The sequence below is a fragment of the Mus caroli genome, chromosome 11 (assembly GCF_900094665.2).
Source record: "Mus caroli chromosome 11, CAROLI_EIJ_v1.1, whole genome shotgun sequence".
Taxonomy (NCBI): domain Eukaryota; kingdom Metazoa; phylum Chordata; class Mammalia; order Rodentia; family Muridae; genus Mus; species Mus caroli.
The window spans coordinates 24,544,040-24,559,405 of record NC_034580.1 but is presented as its reverse complement, the minus strand read 5'-3'; the positions used below and the strand labels follow the sequence as shown (position 1 = coordinate 24,559,405).

General features: G+C 39.7%; 1 protein-coding gene across 1 annotated transcript in view; it reads right to left on the bottom strand.

The window, feature by feature from the left end:
• Nucleotides 1-15,366, bottom strand: part of Efemp1 (EGF containing fibulin extracellular matrix protein 1) — a 75,090-nt gene that overhangs the window by 53,392 nt on the left and 6,332 nt on the right. The window contains exons 3-4 of the mRNA XM_021176472.1: nt 4,784-4,832; nt 4,259-4,645 (exon numbers count right to left, since the gene is read on the bottom strand). Of these exons, the coding sequence (XP_021032131.1) occupies nt 4,259-4,645; nt 4,784-4,832 (436 nt within the window). The remainder of the gene's footprint in view (nt 1-4,258; nt 4,646-4,783; nt 4,833-15,366) is intronic.

Here is a 15,366-nt window from a genome sequence, read left to right as displayed (position 1 = left end):
ACAGAAAATGTGGTACATTTACACAATGGAGTACTACTCAGCTATTAAAAAGAATGAATTTATGAAATTCCTAGGTAAATGGATGGACCTGGGGAGCATCATCCTGAGTGTGGTAACCCAATCACTCAATATGTACTCACACAATATGTACTCACTGATAAGTGGATATTAGCCCAGAAACTTAGGATACCCAAGATATAAGATACAATTTGTAAAACACATGAAACTCAAGAAGAAGGAAGACCAAATTGTGGACATTTTGCCCCTTCTTAGAATTGGGAACAAAACACCCATGGAAGTAGTTACAGAGACAAAGTTTGGAGTGGAGATGAAAGGATGGACCATCTAGAGACTGCCATACCAGGGCATCCATCCCATAATCAGCCTCCAAACGCTGACACCATTGCATACACTAGCAAGATTTTTCTGAAAGGATCGTGTTATACCTGTCTCTTGTGAGGCTATTCTTGGGCCTAGCAAACACATAAGTGGATGCCCACAGTCAGCTATTGGATGGAACCCAGGGCCCCCAACGGAGGAGGTAGAGAAAGTACCAAGGAGCTAAAGGTATCTGCAACCCTATATGTGGAACAACAATATGAACTAACCAGTACCCTCTGGAGCTCGTGTCTCTAGCTGCATATGTATCAGAAGACTGCCATACCAGGGGATCCATCCCATAATCAGCCTCCAAACGCCTTTCATCTCCTAGGCAGCCATCAGTGGAAAGAGAGGTCCATTGGTCTTGCAAATTTTATAAGCCTAAGTACAGGGGAACGCCAGGGCTAAGATGTGGGATTGGAGGCGGGAGGAGAGTGGGGTGGAGGACATGGGGGACTTTTGGGATAGTATTGGAAATGTAAATGAAGAAAATACCTAATTAAAAAAAAAAGGAAAATAAAAAAAAAAGAAAAATGAAATCACAAAATTTTCAGGTTAAGTAGGTGGACTAGAAAAAATTATCTTAGTATTTCTCACATTACTTACTTATATTGAATAAGGTAACCTATTCCCATAAAGATACTGTAGCATGTCCTTACCCCTTTGTGATTCCAAGCTCCAAATTCTCAGATGTCAATACAGAACCTGGAGTAGCCACAGAGACCATAGGTGATGGGAGTGTGGGGTGTGTGGTCTGGTGTGGGGTGGGTGCTGGGACTTGATAGGGGATAGTAGGATACAGGTGATATGAAATGGAAAATGGAAAGATGTAGGTGGAACTCCACCTGGAGAGGATGGACATCAGAGTAGAAGAAGAAGGGACAAAGGACAAATAATACCAAGGTTGTTTGAAAAAGCAACAAGGAAGCTTATTATTTTATGTTTACATAAAATGATATGGAATACATATATGTGCTTATCTCTCTGTGTGTATGTGTTTGTGTTGTATGTGTGTACTCTCTCCCTCTCTCTCTTTCTCTCTCTCTTCCCCCCCCTCTTCCTCTCTCTCTCTCTCTCTCTCTCTCTCTCTCTCTCTCTCTGTGTGTGTGTGTGTGAGCGTGTGTCTTAAAGGAAGATAAAGCACTCAGGCTGTAGTGCTACTGATAAGAATCACAAGCTAACAAAAATTTCAGTACAGGACATGAAAATCCTCCTTTTTAATGTAATCCAAGTGACTCCCAAAACATATAGATTACTAATGTAGTCATGGGTTGCCTTTCAGAGGTTGAGCGTGGTCCCTATTGTTGAAGACACCACACAATTAATTAGAAAACACAACCCATATAATTGGACCTTGAGCTGACTTGAAAGTCTCTTTCCTGTGGTCTAGCTTCCATAGTACCAGAAAATACTGTGCAAGTTTTGAAGAAAAGAAACTCAACAGTCCTATCCAGATGTACCACCTATGAGCCATGACAATGATCAGCCGAGAAAGGCTATAAGCTATAAGGCACAATATGTGGCACTTGAATGTTGGTAGTAACCTGTTTAATTGGACTTAAGGCCCACTCAACAGGAGGAAAATCGTGTCAAAACTATAAACCTAGCCAGCTTTCCAGGGCTAGTGGTATAATATCATGGGTATTAGAAAAGAATTAAGTACCACTACTTTGTTAGACCAGCACAATTCCTTCCTACATTCAAAATAACCCTTACATCCACAGGTAAGTGTAGCTATCTCCCCCCACCAAAGAACTCTTTCTTTATAGCAAATAGAGACCATCACAGAAAACCACAACTGGACACACTGCAGAGATCAACAGATTGTGGTGAGACCATCCCTGGTGGACACATCTATCTAATCATCTCCTACAGTTTCTGCAGTACATATAGTAAAAAGATTGTTAAGACCAGAACACCAGGATATCTGTTGTGACACAGTCTCTCAAAAAAATAAATGGCCACATAAACAAGTCTGGAACATGGTAATATCAGTGGGCATGTTAATATTGAAGGATGGGGGTTTCATGGGGCCCCATCCCTAGACACGGAACTACAGGCAATGAGTCTTTTAAAGGAAAATTTAATAGGATTTCATTGTCAGTATTCACAGTATATTTCTAATACACCCAATATGTGTCTTAAATATATTTTATTCCAGAACTTCTTCATTCAGTTTTAGGCACTGTTCCTGAATTCAGCCAGAGATGCCAATGAGGGGTCATGAACTAAGTAAGTAATCCATTCTTTATCTGTTTCTTTTTCTTCAGGTATTATTAAAGTATTCAATAATAATTGAAAATGTAAAAATCTAAATAACTTCATAAAATATATTTATTTCAGAAAAAAAGACAATCAAACCTTAAGCAAACTATTTAAATAGCTCAACTAAATGATGGTAAATAATCTCACTAAATTATGTGAAATAAACTGAAGGTATTTTTCACCAGTATTCATCCAAATACATATAATTCTCATATAACCTCATCAGTTTATTTCCTTGTCAAAGGAAAAGAATATCAAGCAGATGATAGTGCATTCATCATCAATACTGGAATCCTGACTCATGACAGTAACGCAAAACAGATGCTGCTCCGATGATCCCCTGAAAGGTGATACCATCACAGCATGTGTTATCTCTTTATGTGGGGTGACTTAAAATTTGCCCACAGAATATTAAATAAAAAACAGAGCATGGCTGGTTTTCTCACTCCACTTAGACGCCATTTAAAAGCTCCCATCTCTATACTGATGATAGATAAAAGTACTGGAGAACAGAGCAATGCCCAACTAATGCTTGGTGGCACTAACCCTTGAACCTCATTCATGACCAGGCAGAAAAGCAGAGCTCCTAGGCCCTGCCCATTGCTCAGTGTGTATGGTGATTCCCTTTCTATGGGGTCTACTGACTTGGTTCCTAGCAATGTGAAAAACGTATGGGATCTCCTAAACCATTTCTCAAAAGAATCACCACACCAGCAGTTCTTAGAGGATTTGTCAAGAAAAAAAATTAAAAAATAAAAATAAAAATAAAAAAAGCAAACAATCTCTTAGCACAGCCTAGTTAACTAATATCTCACATCTTCAAAGGCCAAGATTCTTATCACTCTGCTCACATAAGTCTGCAGCTGTTTCTAGAATACACAGTTATGTGTACTCTGTGAAAATAAACAAAAGAGCAGGCAGATCATCCGTGGTGCAAGTGAGAGAATTAAAATGTGCTGAAATGAGACGTTTAAAAGAAACAGCCATGTGAACACAGAGCTGCTCTTCAAAGTGAAGAGAAGTCAGACCTGTTTTCCTTTATTCTGAAGTAATGAGATTAAGTTAGTGGCAACTCCAACAACAGAGAAGTTTGAGAAACCAAGAGGAGACATTTATAGAGTAGGCCAAAAGCATGAGTTCAAGTTCCAAACAAACCACCCAACCCCTCGACTGACAGCTATGCCTCTAGCAATCCCTGCTCCGGTGTAAAAGCCAGCTCTGTCCTTAACACCTGTATGTTCTTTGGTTTTCAAACTTGGCTGGATACTGGAACCACACTGGGAGCTTTAAGAAACATTGATGTCTGGAATTCATCCACAGGAGTGTTATTTAATTGTGCTATGGTGTGGCTTGGACCTTGAGAACTTTTGAACCCCTGAGTGATTATGAATAGAGCAGCTAATGTTGGGAACCACTGATGAATTGTCTGATGCATAGCTTCCTCATTTGTAAAATAATAATGACATCCAAAGTATGCACTTTTTAGAATTATTGCAATGGTGAAATATGTTTCTACAGACAAAATACTTAGTATCATGCTTTGTATGGGAAGCCCTTGATAAATGCTAACTGTTGCACCCTCACCAGGATGATCAATACAAGCCATGCTCACCTTGGCACACATTATGCTCACTCTGTTCATAGCCTGCTGCACACTGGATCCGGTGAGAAGGGTTGGAAGGGATGCGCTGAGGGTCAGCTGGGTTTCTTCGGATGACAAAGTTATTTCGGCCAGTTTGAACTTCAGGGCCAGCAACTGCAGTAGCACTGGCTATGAAGCCACCCCCAGGCACCACACCACTGGTTGCCATGCTCCTAGCAGCTACAGTCCCAGTGGTGGCACCTGACGAAGCTTCTGCAGCTGGTGTTTCTTGCTGAGGATGCTCATTATTGACAATAATTTGGGCTGTTTTAGGAAGGCAGAGATATCCTCCATAGTGGTTGACACATTTCATTCCACCTTTGCAAGCATCTGGGACAATGTCACATTCATCAATATCTGTGGTCAGTAATAAAATAAGTCAGTAGTCTTCTCAGAGGGTGAAGTGTGGTATAGGACACATGGGATAGGAAGAGGACCATGTGAGATGGACACAGAGGGCTGCTCTTGGATAAGAAGTCTTAGTAGTAAACTTACCTTTACACTGCTGTCTTATGGGGTCCCATTCATATCCATCGGTGCATTGCTAAAAAGAAAACATCAAACATGGAACCAGGAGACAATGAGCAGCTTCCCTAAGAGGCTAATCTATCATAAGAGATTTATTCTGCTGGTTGCTGCTAGGGAAATGAGAGGGGTTGTCAGTTCCACACTCTCCCTTTGAGACAAGTTTGTCTTAAAAGCTCAGGGCTCCCTTATCTTCTTTCCACGGCTCTGAATCTTTGGTGTGTCCATCACCATCATTTTGGAGTTCTTTTTAGAAACTGTTCTCCCCATTGTTTCTGATTGATCTTTTTTATTTCCCCCATTTACTATTATAAATTTTACATAAAACAAATACTGAAAAAAGAACAGCTGGGTTCCCTATTTTCTCCCATCTTGAGTTCTTACATTGCTCCAAATCTTCCTGAACATCAGAGTATTGGGACCCAGCGCACTGCTGCTTACTCAGGTCATTCCTGATTGTAGCTGTTCCTCTCTGCATCCTCAGGCTAATGGAATCCAACATGTCAGGGGTTACTAGGATATACCCACATGATAGATACAAATTAAATATTCACCATTTCCTCTAGGTCTCACATTTTTTTCCCCAAAACATAATGCAATGCTCCTTCCTCTCACATTGCCTTATAGGAATGAGAGACACAGGGACACCTTTACTATACTGTGCACTACTCATCAACTTCTTGGACTGGAAGCTTTATCCTTTATCTGAAACATATCTAAAGGGACCATCATCATTCTACCATGTGGTTATGAACTCTCCTGAGAGCCCCCAAATGCTGCCTATGCACTGGGGCCTGAAATCTTAGAACCTTGGCCATGCTATGTCTGCCTGATAATGTCTCTCCTACTAATTATTTCAGTATCTCTCTTTGAACCCCAAACATTAGAACATTTATAGCAGTGCTGTGACTCATAAGGGGGTATCACTGAAACAGATTGTCATTTGAGAATTTCTCTATGGTTGCCACAATTTCTCCATCCCAACCCTCTCTATTCTCCACTGGAGAGGGGTTTGGGTTCTCCAGGGGTTCTGTCTGTTGACTTTGTTCTAAAACTCTGGTTCTGGGTCAGATGTTCCCTGAGTTTAGATTAGACTCTGTGATCCTAAACTATCTGAGTTTATAGATACTTATTTTCTGCTTTGCTTTTACTCCTTAAGACATCTATTGTTCCTCCAGAAGGAAGTTGAAGGGTTACTAGGAAGCTGGTGTCCCTTGAACATGATAAATTTTCTGAACACCTCTTAATGGAGAAATATTTATTTCAAAATTTTACAGCAGTGTAAAGGTTAGGAACTTCCTTTCTCTCTGACAATCCACACTTCTTTCCAAATCATTCTGCTAAAAGTCCACTCTCAAAAACCTCTTTTACTGGCTGTGTGGGAATGGCAACTTTTTTCTGTGAGAGATAACAGATATGCCTCCTCTCTAGCCAGACTCCCTGCTCTGATCATGTCAGAACAGTGCCTGTCTTTCCTATAATGGTGCCACCAGATTCTCTTCCTTTGTCCCCTCCTCCATTCTGATACTCCAGGCAGGTCTCTGCTGCCATGTCCTCTACTCTGAGAGCTGCTCAGTACATCTTTTCCTACATGCCTCTGCTTCCCATATGAACACTCACTTCAAGGCCTCTCCTCTCCATGTGGGGAGACCAGTAGGATTTCCCTCTAGAGTTGCTCTGAAATTGGGCAGAACCAGCTGCTGCTGGTTCTCTGGCAACTTGACAATCACTGTTCAATCAGTAGGCTCCTAAACTTTGTCCGTACTCTCTAGATTCTCTTCACCACTTTTCTTTTCCTTCCAGTCTCCAGGAACTATAAACCTTAGACACATGGCTGGATCCTGCCCACACCCCTTTGTTCTCCTGTAGGTCACAGCCACAGGCAGTCCGCTAAGTCACAGAACTTCACTCTATGTTCTTCCCTTCTCTGTGGTTAAATGCAACCATGTAACTTCAGTGTGTTGGCATTTTATTTATATGCTACAGATGGTTTTTGCTTATCTTCATAAGTGTGACATGTATATAAATTATTTTTTTCTGATATTCTATATTCCAAGGAAAAATTAAATAGGACCCATAGTTGTTGTAACTAAGTGCTGCATACTTGATTTTAAGGTATGTGCATGTGCACCAGTGATTATGTGTATATATGTTTACAAACATTTTAAGAATTGGAAGTTTTTTTCCTCAAAGACATACAGGGGCATTTATGAATGACCCCTGCCTGTGCTTGGTTACATAATAAATGTAATTTCTCCTTCACCGTGTGCTTATAGTGATCACCATGTTATCTCTACTTATGACAGTTAGGTATTCAGATTACAACATGCATGTTTTCTTTTTCAAATTTGTTTTCATTTAAGAGATAATTGCTTTTGAGATTTTATTAAAAATTAGACCTAAAAAGCTGCTAGATTTAAAAAGAGATATAAAGGCTGTGTATATAAAATGTGTAGTTGGTAATGAAAGTTTAAAAAAAATGGGGAAATGCCATTAGACAAAAAAGACTTTATATGGAAAATTTATAAAAGATGCTTATAATGTAGTTAAAGCTTAATTATGGCTCTTCTGTCTTCTCCACCCATTCTGCCAGGTTGTTTCTGTTGGGGCAGACTCCTACATGGTCTGGACCCTTGAAGACTCCACACCCCGATCCATTCTAGAGTACCCACTGCAATCAGAACAGTTGGTAAGAACCATCCCCCAACCCAAGTCCTGGAGCTGCTGCTGGGAGCCTGGTGGACTCGCAACCCATCACCCACCAAAACCCATGTCCTCTCGAATACCATTCCCCTTCAGTCCCTTCTACCCTTTCTGCCCTGTCCTTTCTATTGGGGCAGACTTCTAGTTGGTCTGCTCCCATGAAGACACCATTTCCTGATCCATCCTAGAGGACCTGCTACATTCAGGGCAGTTGGACAACAGCTTGACTGCTCCACTGAAGACCCAACTGTCTGAAGACCTCCCAGGAGTTCTACTGCAGCCAGAGCAACAGATCAGCAGCTTCTCTGCCCCTGTGAAGAGCCCCCAGTCGGAAGGCCCCACAGGTGGTCTGATATAGCAAGGGCCGCAGGCTTACCAGGAAACCTGAAGCAACCCAGGGACAAAAGAGGCAGACTCCATATAGTTATCCAGACCAACAAACACCAGGGATATCCAGATGGTGAAAGGCAAGTACAAGATTATAAGCAACAGAAGCCAAAATAAGTGGGCATCATCAGAACCCAGTTCTTTCACCACAGCAAGCCCTGAATACACCAACACCCCTGAAAATGAGGAATATGTCCTAAAATTCTATTTCATGAATATAATAGAGTCCCTTAAGGAGGATATCAATAACTTACTGAAAGAAATACATGAAAACATAGGTAAATGGGTGAAGTAATTGAATAAAGAGATCCAAAACCTAAAAATGGAAGTAGAAACAATAAAGAAAACACAAATAGAGGCAAACCTGGAAATGGAAAACTTAGGAAAGAGGTCAGGAATTACAAATATACCTAGAAGAGATTGACACAACTGTCAAAGAAAATTCAAAACATAAAAAATCAAAAAAACAAAAAACTCCTAACCCAAAACATCCAGGAAATTCAGGGCACAATGAAAAGACCAAATCTAAGAATAATCAGAATAGAGGAGAACAAATATTCCCAACTCAAAGTACCTGAAAATGTCTTCAACAAAACCATAGAAGAAAACTCCCCCAACCTAAAGAAAGAGATGGCCCTAAAGGTACAAGAAGCCTATAGAACACCAAATAAATGGGACAAGAAAAGAAAATCTCCTCATCACATAATTATTAAAACACTAAATGCACAGAAGAAAGAAAGACTATTAAAAGTTGCAAGGGAAAAGGGCCAAGTAACATACAAAGGTAGACCTATCAGAATTACACGAGACTTCTCAACAGAGACTATGAAAGCCAGAAGAACCTGGTCAAAGGTTAGGCAGACCCTAAGAGAACACAAATATCAGCCCAGGCTACTATACCCAGCCAAACTCTCAATCAACATAGATGGAGAAAACAAAACATTCCCAGGACAAAAACAAATTCAAACAGTATTTACCTACCAACCCAGCCCTATAGAGGATCCTGGAAGGCAAACTCCAAGAAAAGGAAGATACCTTCACCAAAGAAAGGACAAGATATTAAACATCTCACAACAAAGTAAAAACCAGAGGGCCACAAGCATATAAGGCCACCTACAAAACAAATATATCAACAGTCATCTATCTTAATATCTTTCAATATTAATGGACTCAACTCACCTATAAAAAGACATAAGCTAATAGACTGGATATGTAAACAAGATCCAGCATTTTGCTTCATACAAGAAACACACCTCAATAACAGACAGACACTATCTCAGAGTAACAGGATGGAAAAAGGTCTTCCAAGCAAATGGTCCCAGGAAATAAGCAGGAGTTGCCATCCTAATTTCCAATAAAATAGACTTTCAACCAAAAGTTATCAAACATGATGAAGAAGGACATTTCAAATTCATCAAGGGGAAAATCCACCAAGAGAAAGTCTCAATTCAGAACATCTATGTTCCAAAAGCAAGAACACCCAAATTCATAAAAGAAACATTACTAAAGCTCAAAACACAGATTGAACCCCACACAATAATAGTGGGAGATTTCACCACCCCACTCTCACCAATGGGCAGGCCATTGAAACAGAAACTACACAGAGACACAGTGAAACTAAGAGAGGTTATGAACCAAATGGATTAACAGATATCTACAGAACATTTCACCCTAAGGCCAAAAAATACACCTTCTTCTCTGCACCTCATGGTGCCTTCTCCAAAATTGACTATATAATTGGTCATAAAACAACCCTCAACAGATACAGGAAAATTGAAATAATACCATGCATCCTATTAGATAACCATGGCCTAAGACTTCAATAACAGCAAAAACTACAGAAAGCCCACATGCACATGGAAACTGAACAACTCTTTACTCAATGATAACTTGGTCAGGGAAGAAATAAAGAAAGAAATTAAAGACTTCCTGGAATTTAATGAAAGTGTTGACACATCATACCCAAACTTATGGGACACAATAAAAGTAGTGCTAAGAGGAAAGTTCATAGCACTAAGTGCCTTGGTAAAGAAACTGGAGAGATCTTACACTAACAACTTAACAGCTCACCTGAGAACTCTAGAACAAAAAGAAACAATCTCACCCAAGAGGAGAAAAAGTCAGGAAATAGTCAAAATCAGGGCTGAAATCAACCAAATAGAAACAAAGAAAACAATAGAAAGAATCAGCAAAACCAAAAGCTGGTTCTTCAAGAGAATCAACAAGATAGATAAACCCCTAGCCAAACTAACTGGTCCAGAGGCAGTATTCAAATTAATAAAATCAGAAATGAAAAGGGAGACATAACAACAGAAATGGAGGACATTCAAAAAAAATCATTAGATCCTACTATAAAAGCATATACTCAACAAAACTGGAATATGTAAATGAAATGGGTGGTTTTCTAGACAGATGCCACATGCCAAAGTTAAATCAAGAGCAGGTAAACTATCTTAACAGGCCCATATCGCACAAGGAAATAGAAGAAGTCATTAAAAAACTACCCCCCCCAAAAAAGCCCAAGGCCAGGTGGATTTAATGCAGAATTCTACCAGACCTTCAAAAAAGACCTGATACCAATTTTCCTCAAAGTATTCCATAAAATGGAAAGAGAAGCAACACTACCTAACTGGATCTATGAAACCACAATTACTCTGATACCTAACCCACAGAAAGATCCAACAAAGATAGAGTACTTCAGACCAATTTCCCTTATGAATATTGATGCAAAAATACTCAATAAAATTCTTTCAAACAGAATTCAAGAACACATCATAACCACCATTCACCATGATCAAGTAGGCTTCATTCCAGGGATGCAAGGTTGGTTTAATATATGAAAATCCATTAACGTAATCCACTATATAAACAAACTCAGAGAAAAAAATCACATGATCATCTTCTTAGATTCAGAAAAAGCATTTGACAAAATATAACACCCCTTAATTTTAAAAGTATTGGTGAGATCAGGAATTCAAGGCCCATACCTAAACATAATAAAAGCAATTTACTGCCAACCAACATCCGATATCTAATTAAATGGAGACATACTTTAAGCAATCCCACTGAAATTGGGGACAAGACAAGGATGCCCACTCTCCCCATATCTATTGAATATAGTACTTGAAGTGTTAGCTAGAACAATAAAATAGCAAAAAGAGATCAAGGAGATACAAATTGGTAAGGAAGAAATAAAGGTATCACTATTTGCAGATGATATGATAGTATATATATAAGCAACCCCAAAAAGTTTACCACTTTTTGAACTTCTCCAGCTGATAAAAAAAACTTCAGCAAAGTGACCAGATATAAAATTAACTCAAATAAACCAGTAGCCTTCCTTTATGTAAAGGATAAAGAGACTGAGAAAGAAATTAGGGAAACAATTTCCTTCACAATAGCTACAAATAATATAAAATATCTTGGGGTAACTATAACCAAACAAGTGAAATACCTGTATGACAGTAACTTCAAGTCTCTAAAGAAAAAAACTGAAGAAGATCTCAGAAAATGGAGAGATCTCCCATGCTCATGGATTGGCAGAATAAACATAGTAAAAATGGCCATCCTACCAAAGGCAATATATAGATTCAATGCAATCACTATCAAAATCCCAAAATCTTCAAAGACATGGAAAGAACAATTCTCAAATTCATCTGGAAAGGCAAAAACCCAGAATAGTGAAAACAATTCTTACCAATAAAAGAACAGCTGGGGGTATCACCATCCCTGACCTCAATCTTTACTACAGAGCAATAGTGATAATAACTGCATTGTATTGGTACAGAGACAAACACATTGATCAATGGAATAGAATTGTAGACCCAGAAATAAAACCACACACTTACAGTCACTTGATCTTTGACAAAGATGCCAAAAATATACAATGGAAGAAAGAAAGCATCTTTAATAAATAGTGCTGGTCTAACTGGCTGTATGTATGTTGAAGAATGAAATAGATCCATATTTGTCACCTTGTTAAAAAGCTCAAGTCCAAGTGGATCAAGGACCTCAACATAAAACCAGATACACTGAATCTAATAGAAGAGAATGTGGGAAAGAGCCTTGAACTCATTGGCGCAGGGGGAACTTTCCTAAACAGAACTCCTATGTCTCATGCTCTAAGATCAACAATTGATAAATGGGACCTCATGAAACTGGAAAGCTTCTGTAAGGCAAAGGACATAGTCAATAAGACAAATCGGCAACCTACAGATTGGGAAAACATCTTCACTAACATCGCATCCGATAGAGGCCTAATATCTAACATATATAAAGAGCTCAAGTAGCTAACCACCAAAAATTCAAGCAACCCAATCAAAAAATGGGTAATAGAACTAAACAGAGAATTCACAACAGAGGAATCTCGAATGGCTAAGGAAGCACCTAAAGAAATGTTCAAAGTTTTTAGTGATCAGAGGAATGCAAATCAAAATGACCCTGAGATTCCACCTTACACCATTCAGAATGGCTAAGACCAAAACCTCAGGTGACAACATATGTTGGTGAGGATGTGGAGAAAGAGGGACACTCCTCCATTGATGGTGGGATTGCAAACTGGTCCAACCCCTCTGGAAATCAATCTGGAGGTTCCTTAGAAAATTGGAAATAGATCTACCTGTAGACCCAGCAATACCACTTTTGGGATTATTCTCAAAAGATGCACCATCATGCCACAGGGGCATGTGTTCCACTGTGTTCATAGTGTCCTTGTTTGTGATAGCCAGAATCTGGAAACAACCCAGATGTCCCATGACAGAAGAATGGATACAGAAAATGTTGTTCATTTACATAATGGAATAATACTCAGTTATTAAGAATGAGGACATCCTGAATTGTGCAGGCAAGTGGATGGAACTAGAAAATATCATCCTGAGTGACGTAACTCAGACCCAAAAGGACATGCATGGTATGTCCTCACTAATAAGTGGATATTAGCTAAAAAAGAGTACAGTATACCTAAGATACAGTCCACAGAACTCTAAAAGCTCAACAAGCTGAAGTGCCCAAATGAGGACACCTTAGTCCCACTTGTGAGAGAGAAGACAACAATCACAAGTGGGGAGGGACATGGGAAGAAAAGTGGACAAAGCAGGGACTAGGGTAAGAGGGGAAACCTGATCTGGTATTGGGTGAAGGAAAAGGACTGAAATCCTGAAGTTCAGCAGAAAGAATGGAAACAGGCAAATAGGAAGTTGAAGGGACCCTCCAGAATGCACCAGAGATCTGGGAGGTGAGAGACACTCAGCACTCAAGGGGAGGGACCTTAGATGAAATGCCCAACAGTAGGGAGAGGGAACTTACAGAGCCTACCTCTAGCAGGAATACAGGGCATCAAGTGAGGGATGGGGTTGCCACCCCACAGTCAAAAACTCTTACCCAGAATTGTTTCTTTCTAAAAAAAAAAAACCAGACAAACAAACAAACAAACAAACAAACAAACAAACAAAAACTGCAGGAACAAAAATGGAGAAGAGCTTGAGGAAAGAGAGGTCCAGTGGTAGAGCCAAATTGAGATCCAGCTCAGGGGGAATCCCCAAGACCTGACACTATTACTGATGCTATGATGTGCTTACAAACAGGGGCCTATCATGACTGTCCTCCAAAAGGCCCAACAAGCAGCTGAAAGAGTCATACGTAACTATCTCCACCCAACCAATGGATAGAAGCAGCTGACCCTAGTTGTTGAATTAAGGAAGGCTGAAAGAAGCTGAGGAGAAGGATGATCTTGTAGGAGGACCAGTAATCTCAATTAATCTGGACTCCCGAGATCTCTCAAACACTGGACCACCAAAGAGACAGCATATACCAGCTGTCTGATATGAGGCCCCCAACAGACATACAGTAGAGGACTTCCGGGTCTGTGTTCATTTAGAGATGATGTACCTAACCCTCAAGAGACTGGAGGCTCCTGGGAGTTTAGAGGTCAGGTGGAGTGGGGAGTGGGGACATCCACATGGAGACAGGGGGTGGGGAGGAAGTATGGGGTGTGTAACAGTTGGAGGATGGATGAGGGAGATAAAATATGGAGTGTAAAAAATAAATTAATTAAAAAAACTTAATTATGGCCAAAATTCCAAGCATAGAAGGAAATGAAATTAATACTTAGTTCTCTCTCTCTCTCTCTCTCTCTCTCTCTCTCTCTCTCTCTCTCTCTCTCTCTCTCCAGCAATACATTTTCTTTGAGCATTAGCTATTTTTCATTCTATTTTCACATATGTGTTGTATGATGTATGTGTCTTAGGTTGCACGTGTGTAGGTGTATGTAGGGGTGTGCATCCATGCATGTGTGGGCCTGACGTTGATGCCAGGGATCATCTAATGATTCTGTCATATTTATTAAGGCAGAATCTCTCAGTCAAACCCATTACTCTCTGATATGTGTAGTCTCACTAGCTTGCTTGCTCTGATCATTTCCTTTCCAAGGTTAGAATTACAGATAGACTGCCATATATGCCCAACACTTATGTGGGGATCCAAACTGTTGTCGTTACACTTGCATAGCAAATGCTTAATGACTCCCTAGCCTCCTGCTTCCTTACATATTGATTTTCTAGATTAGGGAATTATTTAATTAGTTTTTTATGTGTCTGGGCTTCTACATACCATGGCTCACGTATGGAGGTCAGAGGACAACCTTTGGGACTCAGTTTTCTCTTTTACCATGTGGGACCTGGAATTGAACTTAGGTTTTCAGGCATAGCAGCAAGCACCTTTATCCACTGAACAATCTCACTGCCCCAAATTTTATTTTATTATTTTATTGAGTTACTTAAAAGCTGTGACTCGATTTCTCCAAATGTTAAACATGTTTTTCTTTAGAGTGAAGCCTTCAGTTGCCAGGTACTCACTGTCTTAACATTAGGGAAGTTTCTGTTGCAAAAGATTATTCATATTGTGATATTTCTACCAAGTTACATACTAATCATAAAACTTATTCTGATAGACAATTAGGTCTATTTACTAATTGAACCCTTTATACAGATTTCACTTTAGCTATGGCCCTCAGTCCTCTAAATGTAAAATTAAGCAACCACCACCAAAAGTGTGATTTTTCACAGTAAGTCTGCAAAGTGTGGAAAGCAAGGACATTCAAATGATCTAATTAGTCAAAAAAAGACCCCACCCCACCTGGAGGAAGGGATCACTCTTCCTAATCTATTTTATTTAGAAGATACTTGAATTTAGCTGGAACAGTCCTAGCAGTAAGGGTATAGGTTAAGATTACATCAGGCCTTTACTTCGATTATGTTTTATATATATATATTTTTTTTTTATTACGTATTTTCCTCAATTACATTTCCAATGCTATCCCAAAAGTCCCCCATACCCTCCCCCCCGACTTCCCTACCCACCCATTCCCATTTTTTTGGCCCTGGTGGTCCCCTGTACTGGGGCATATAAAGTTTGTGTGTTCAATGGGCCTCTCTTTCCAGTGATGGCCGACTAGGTCATCTTTTGAT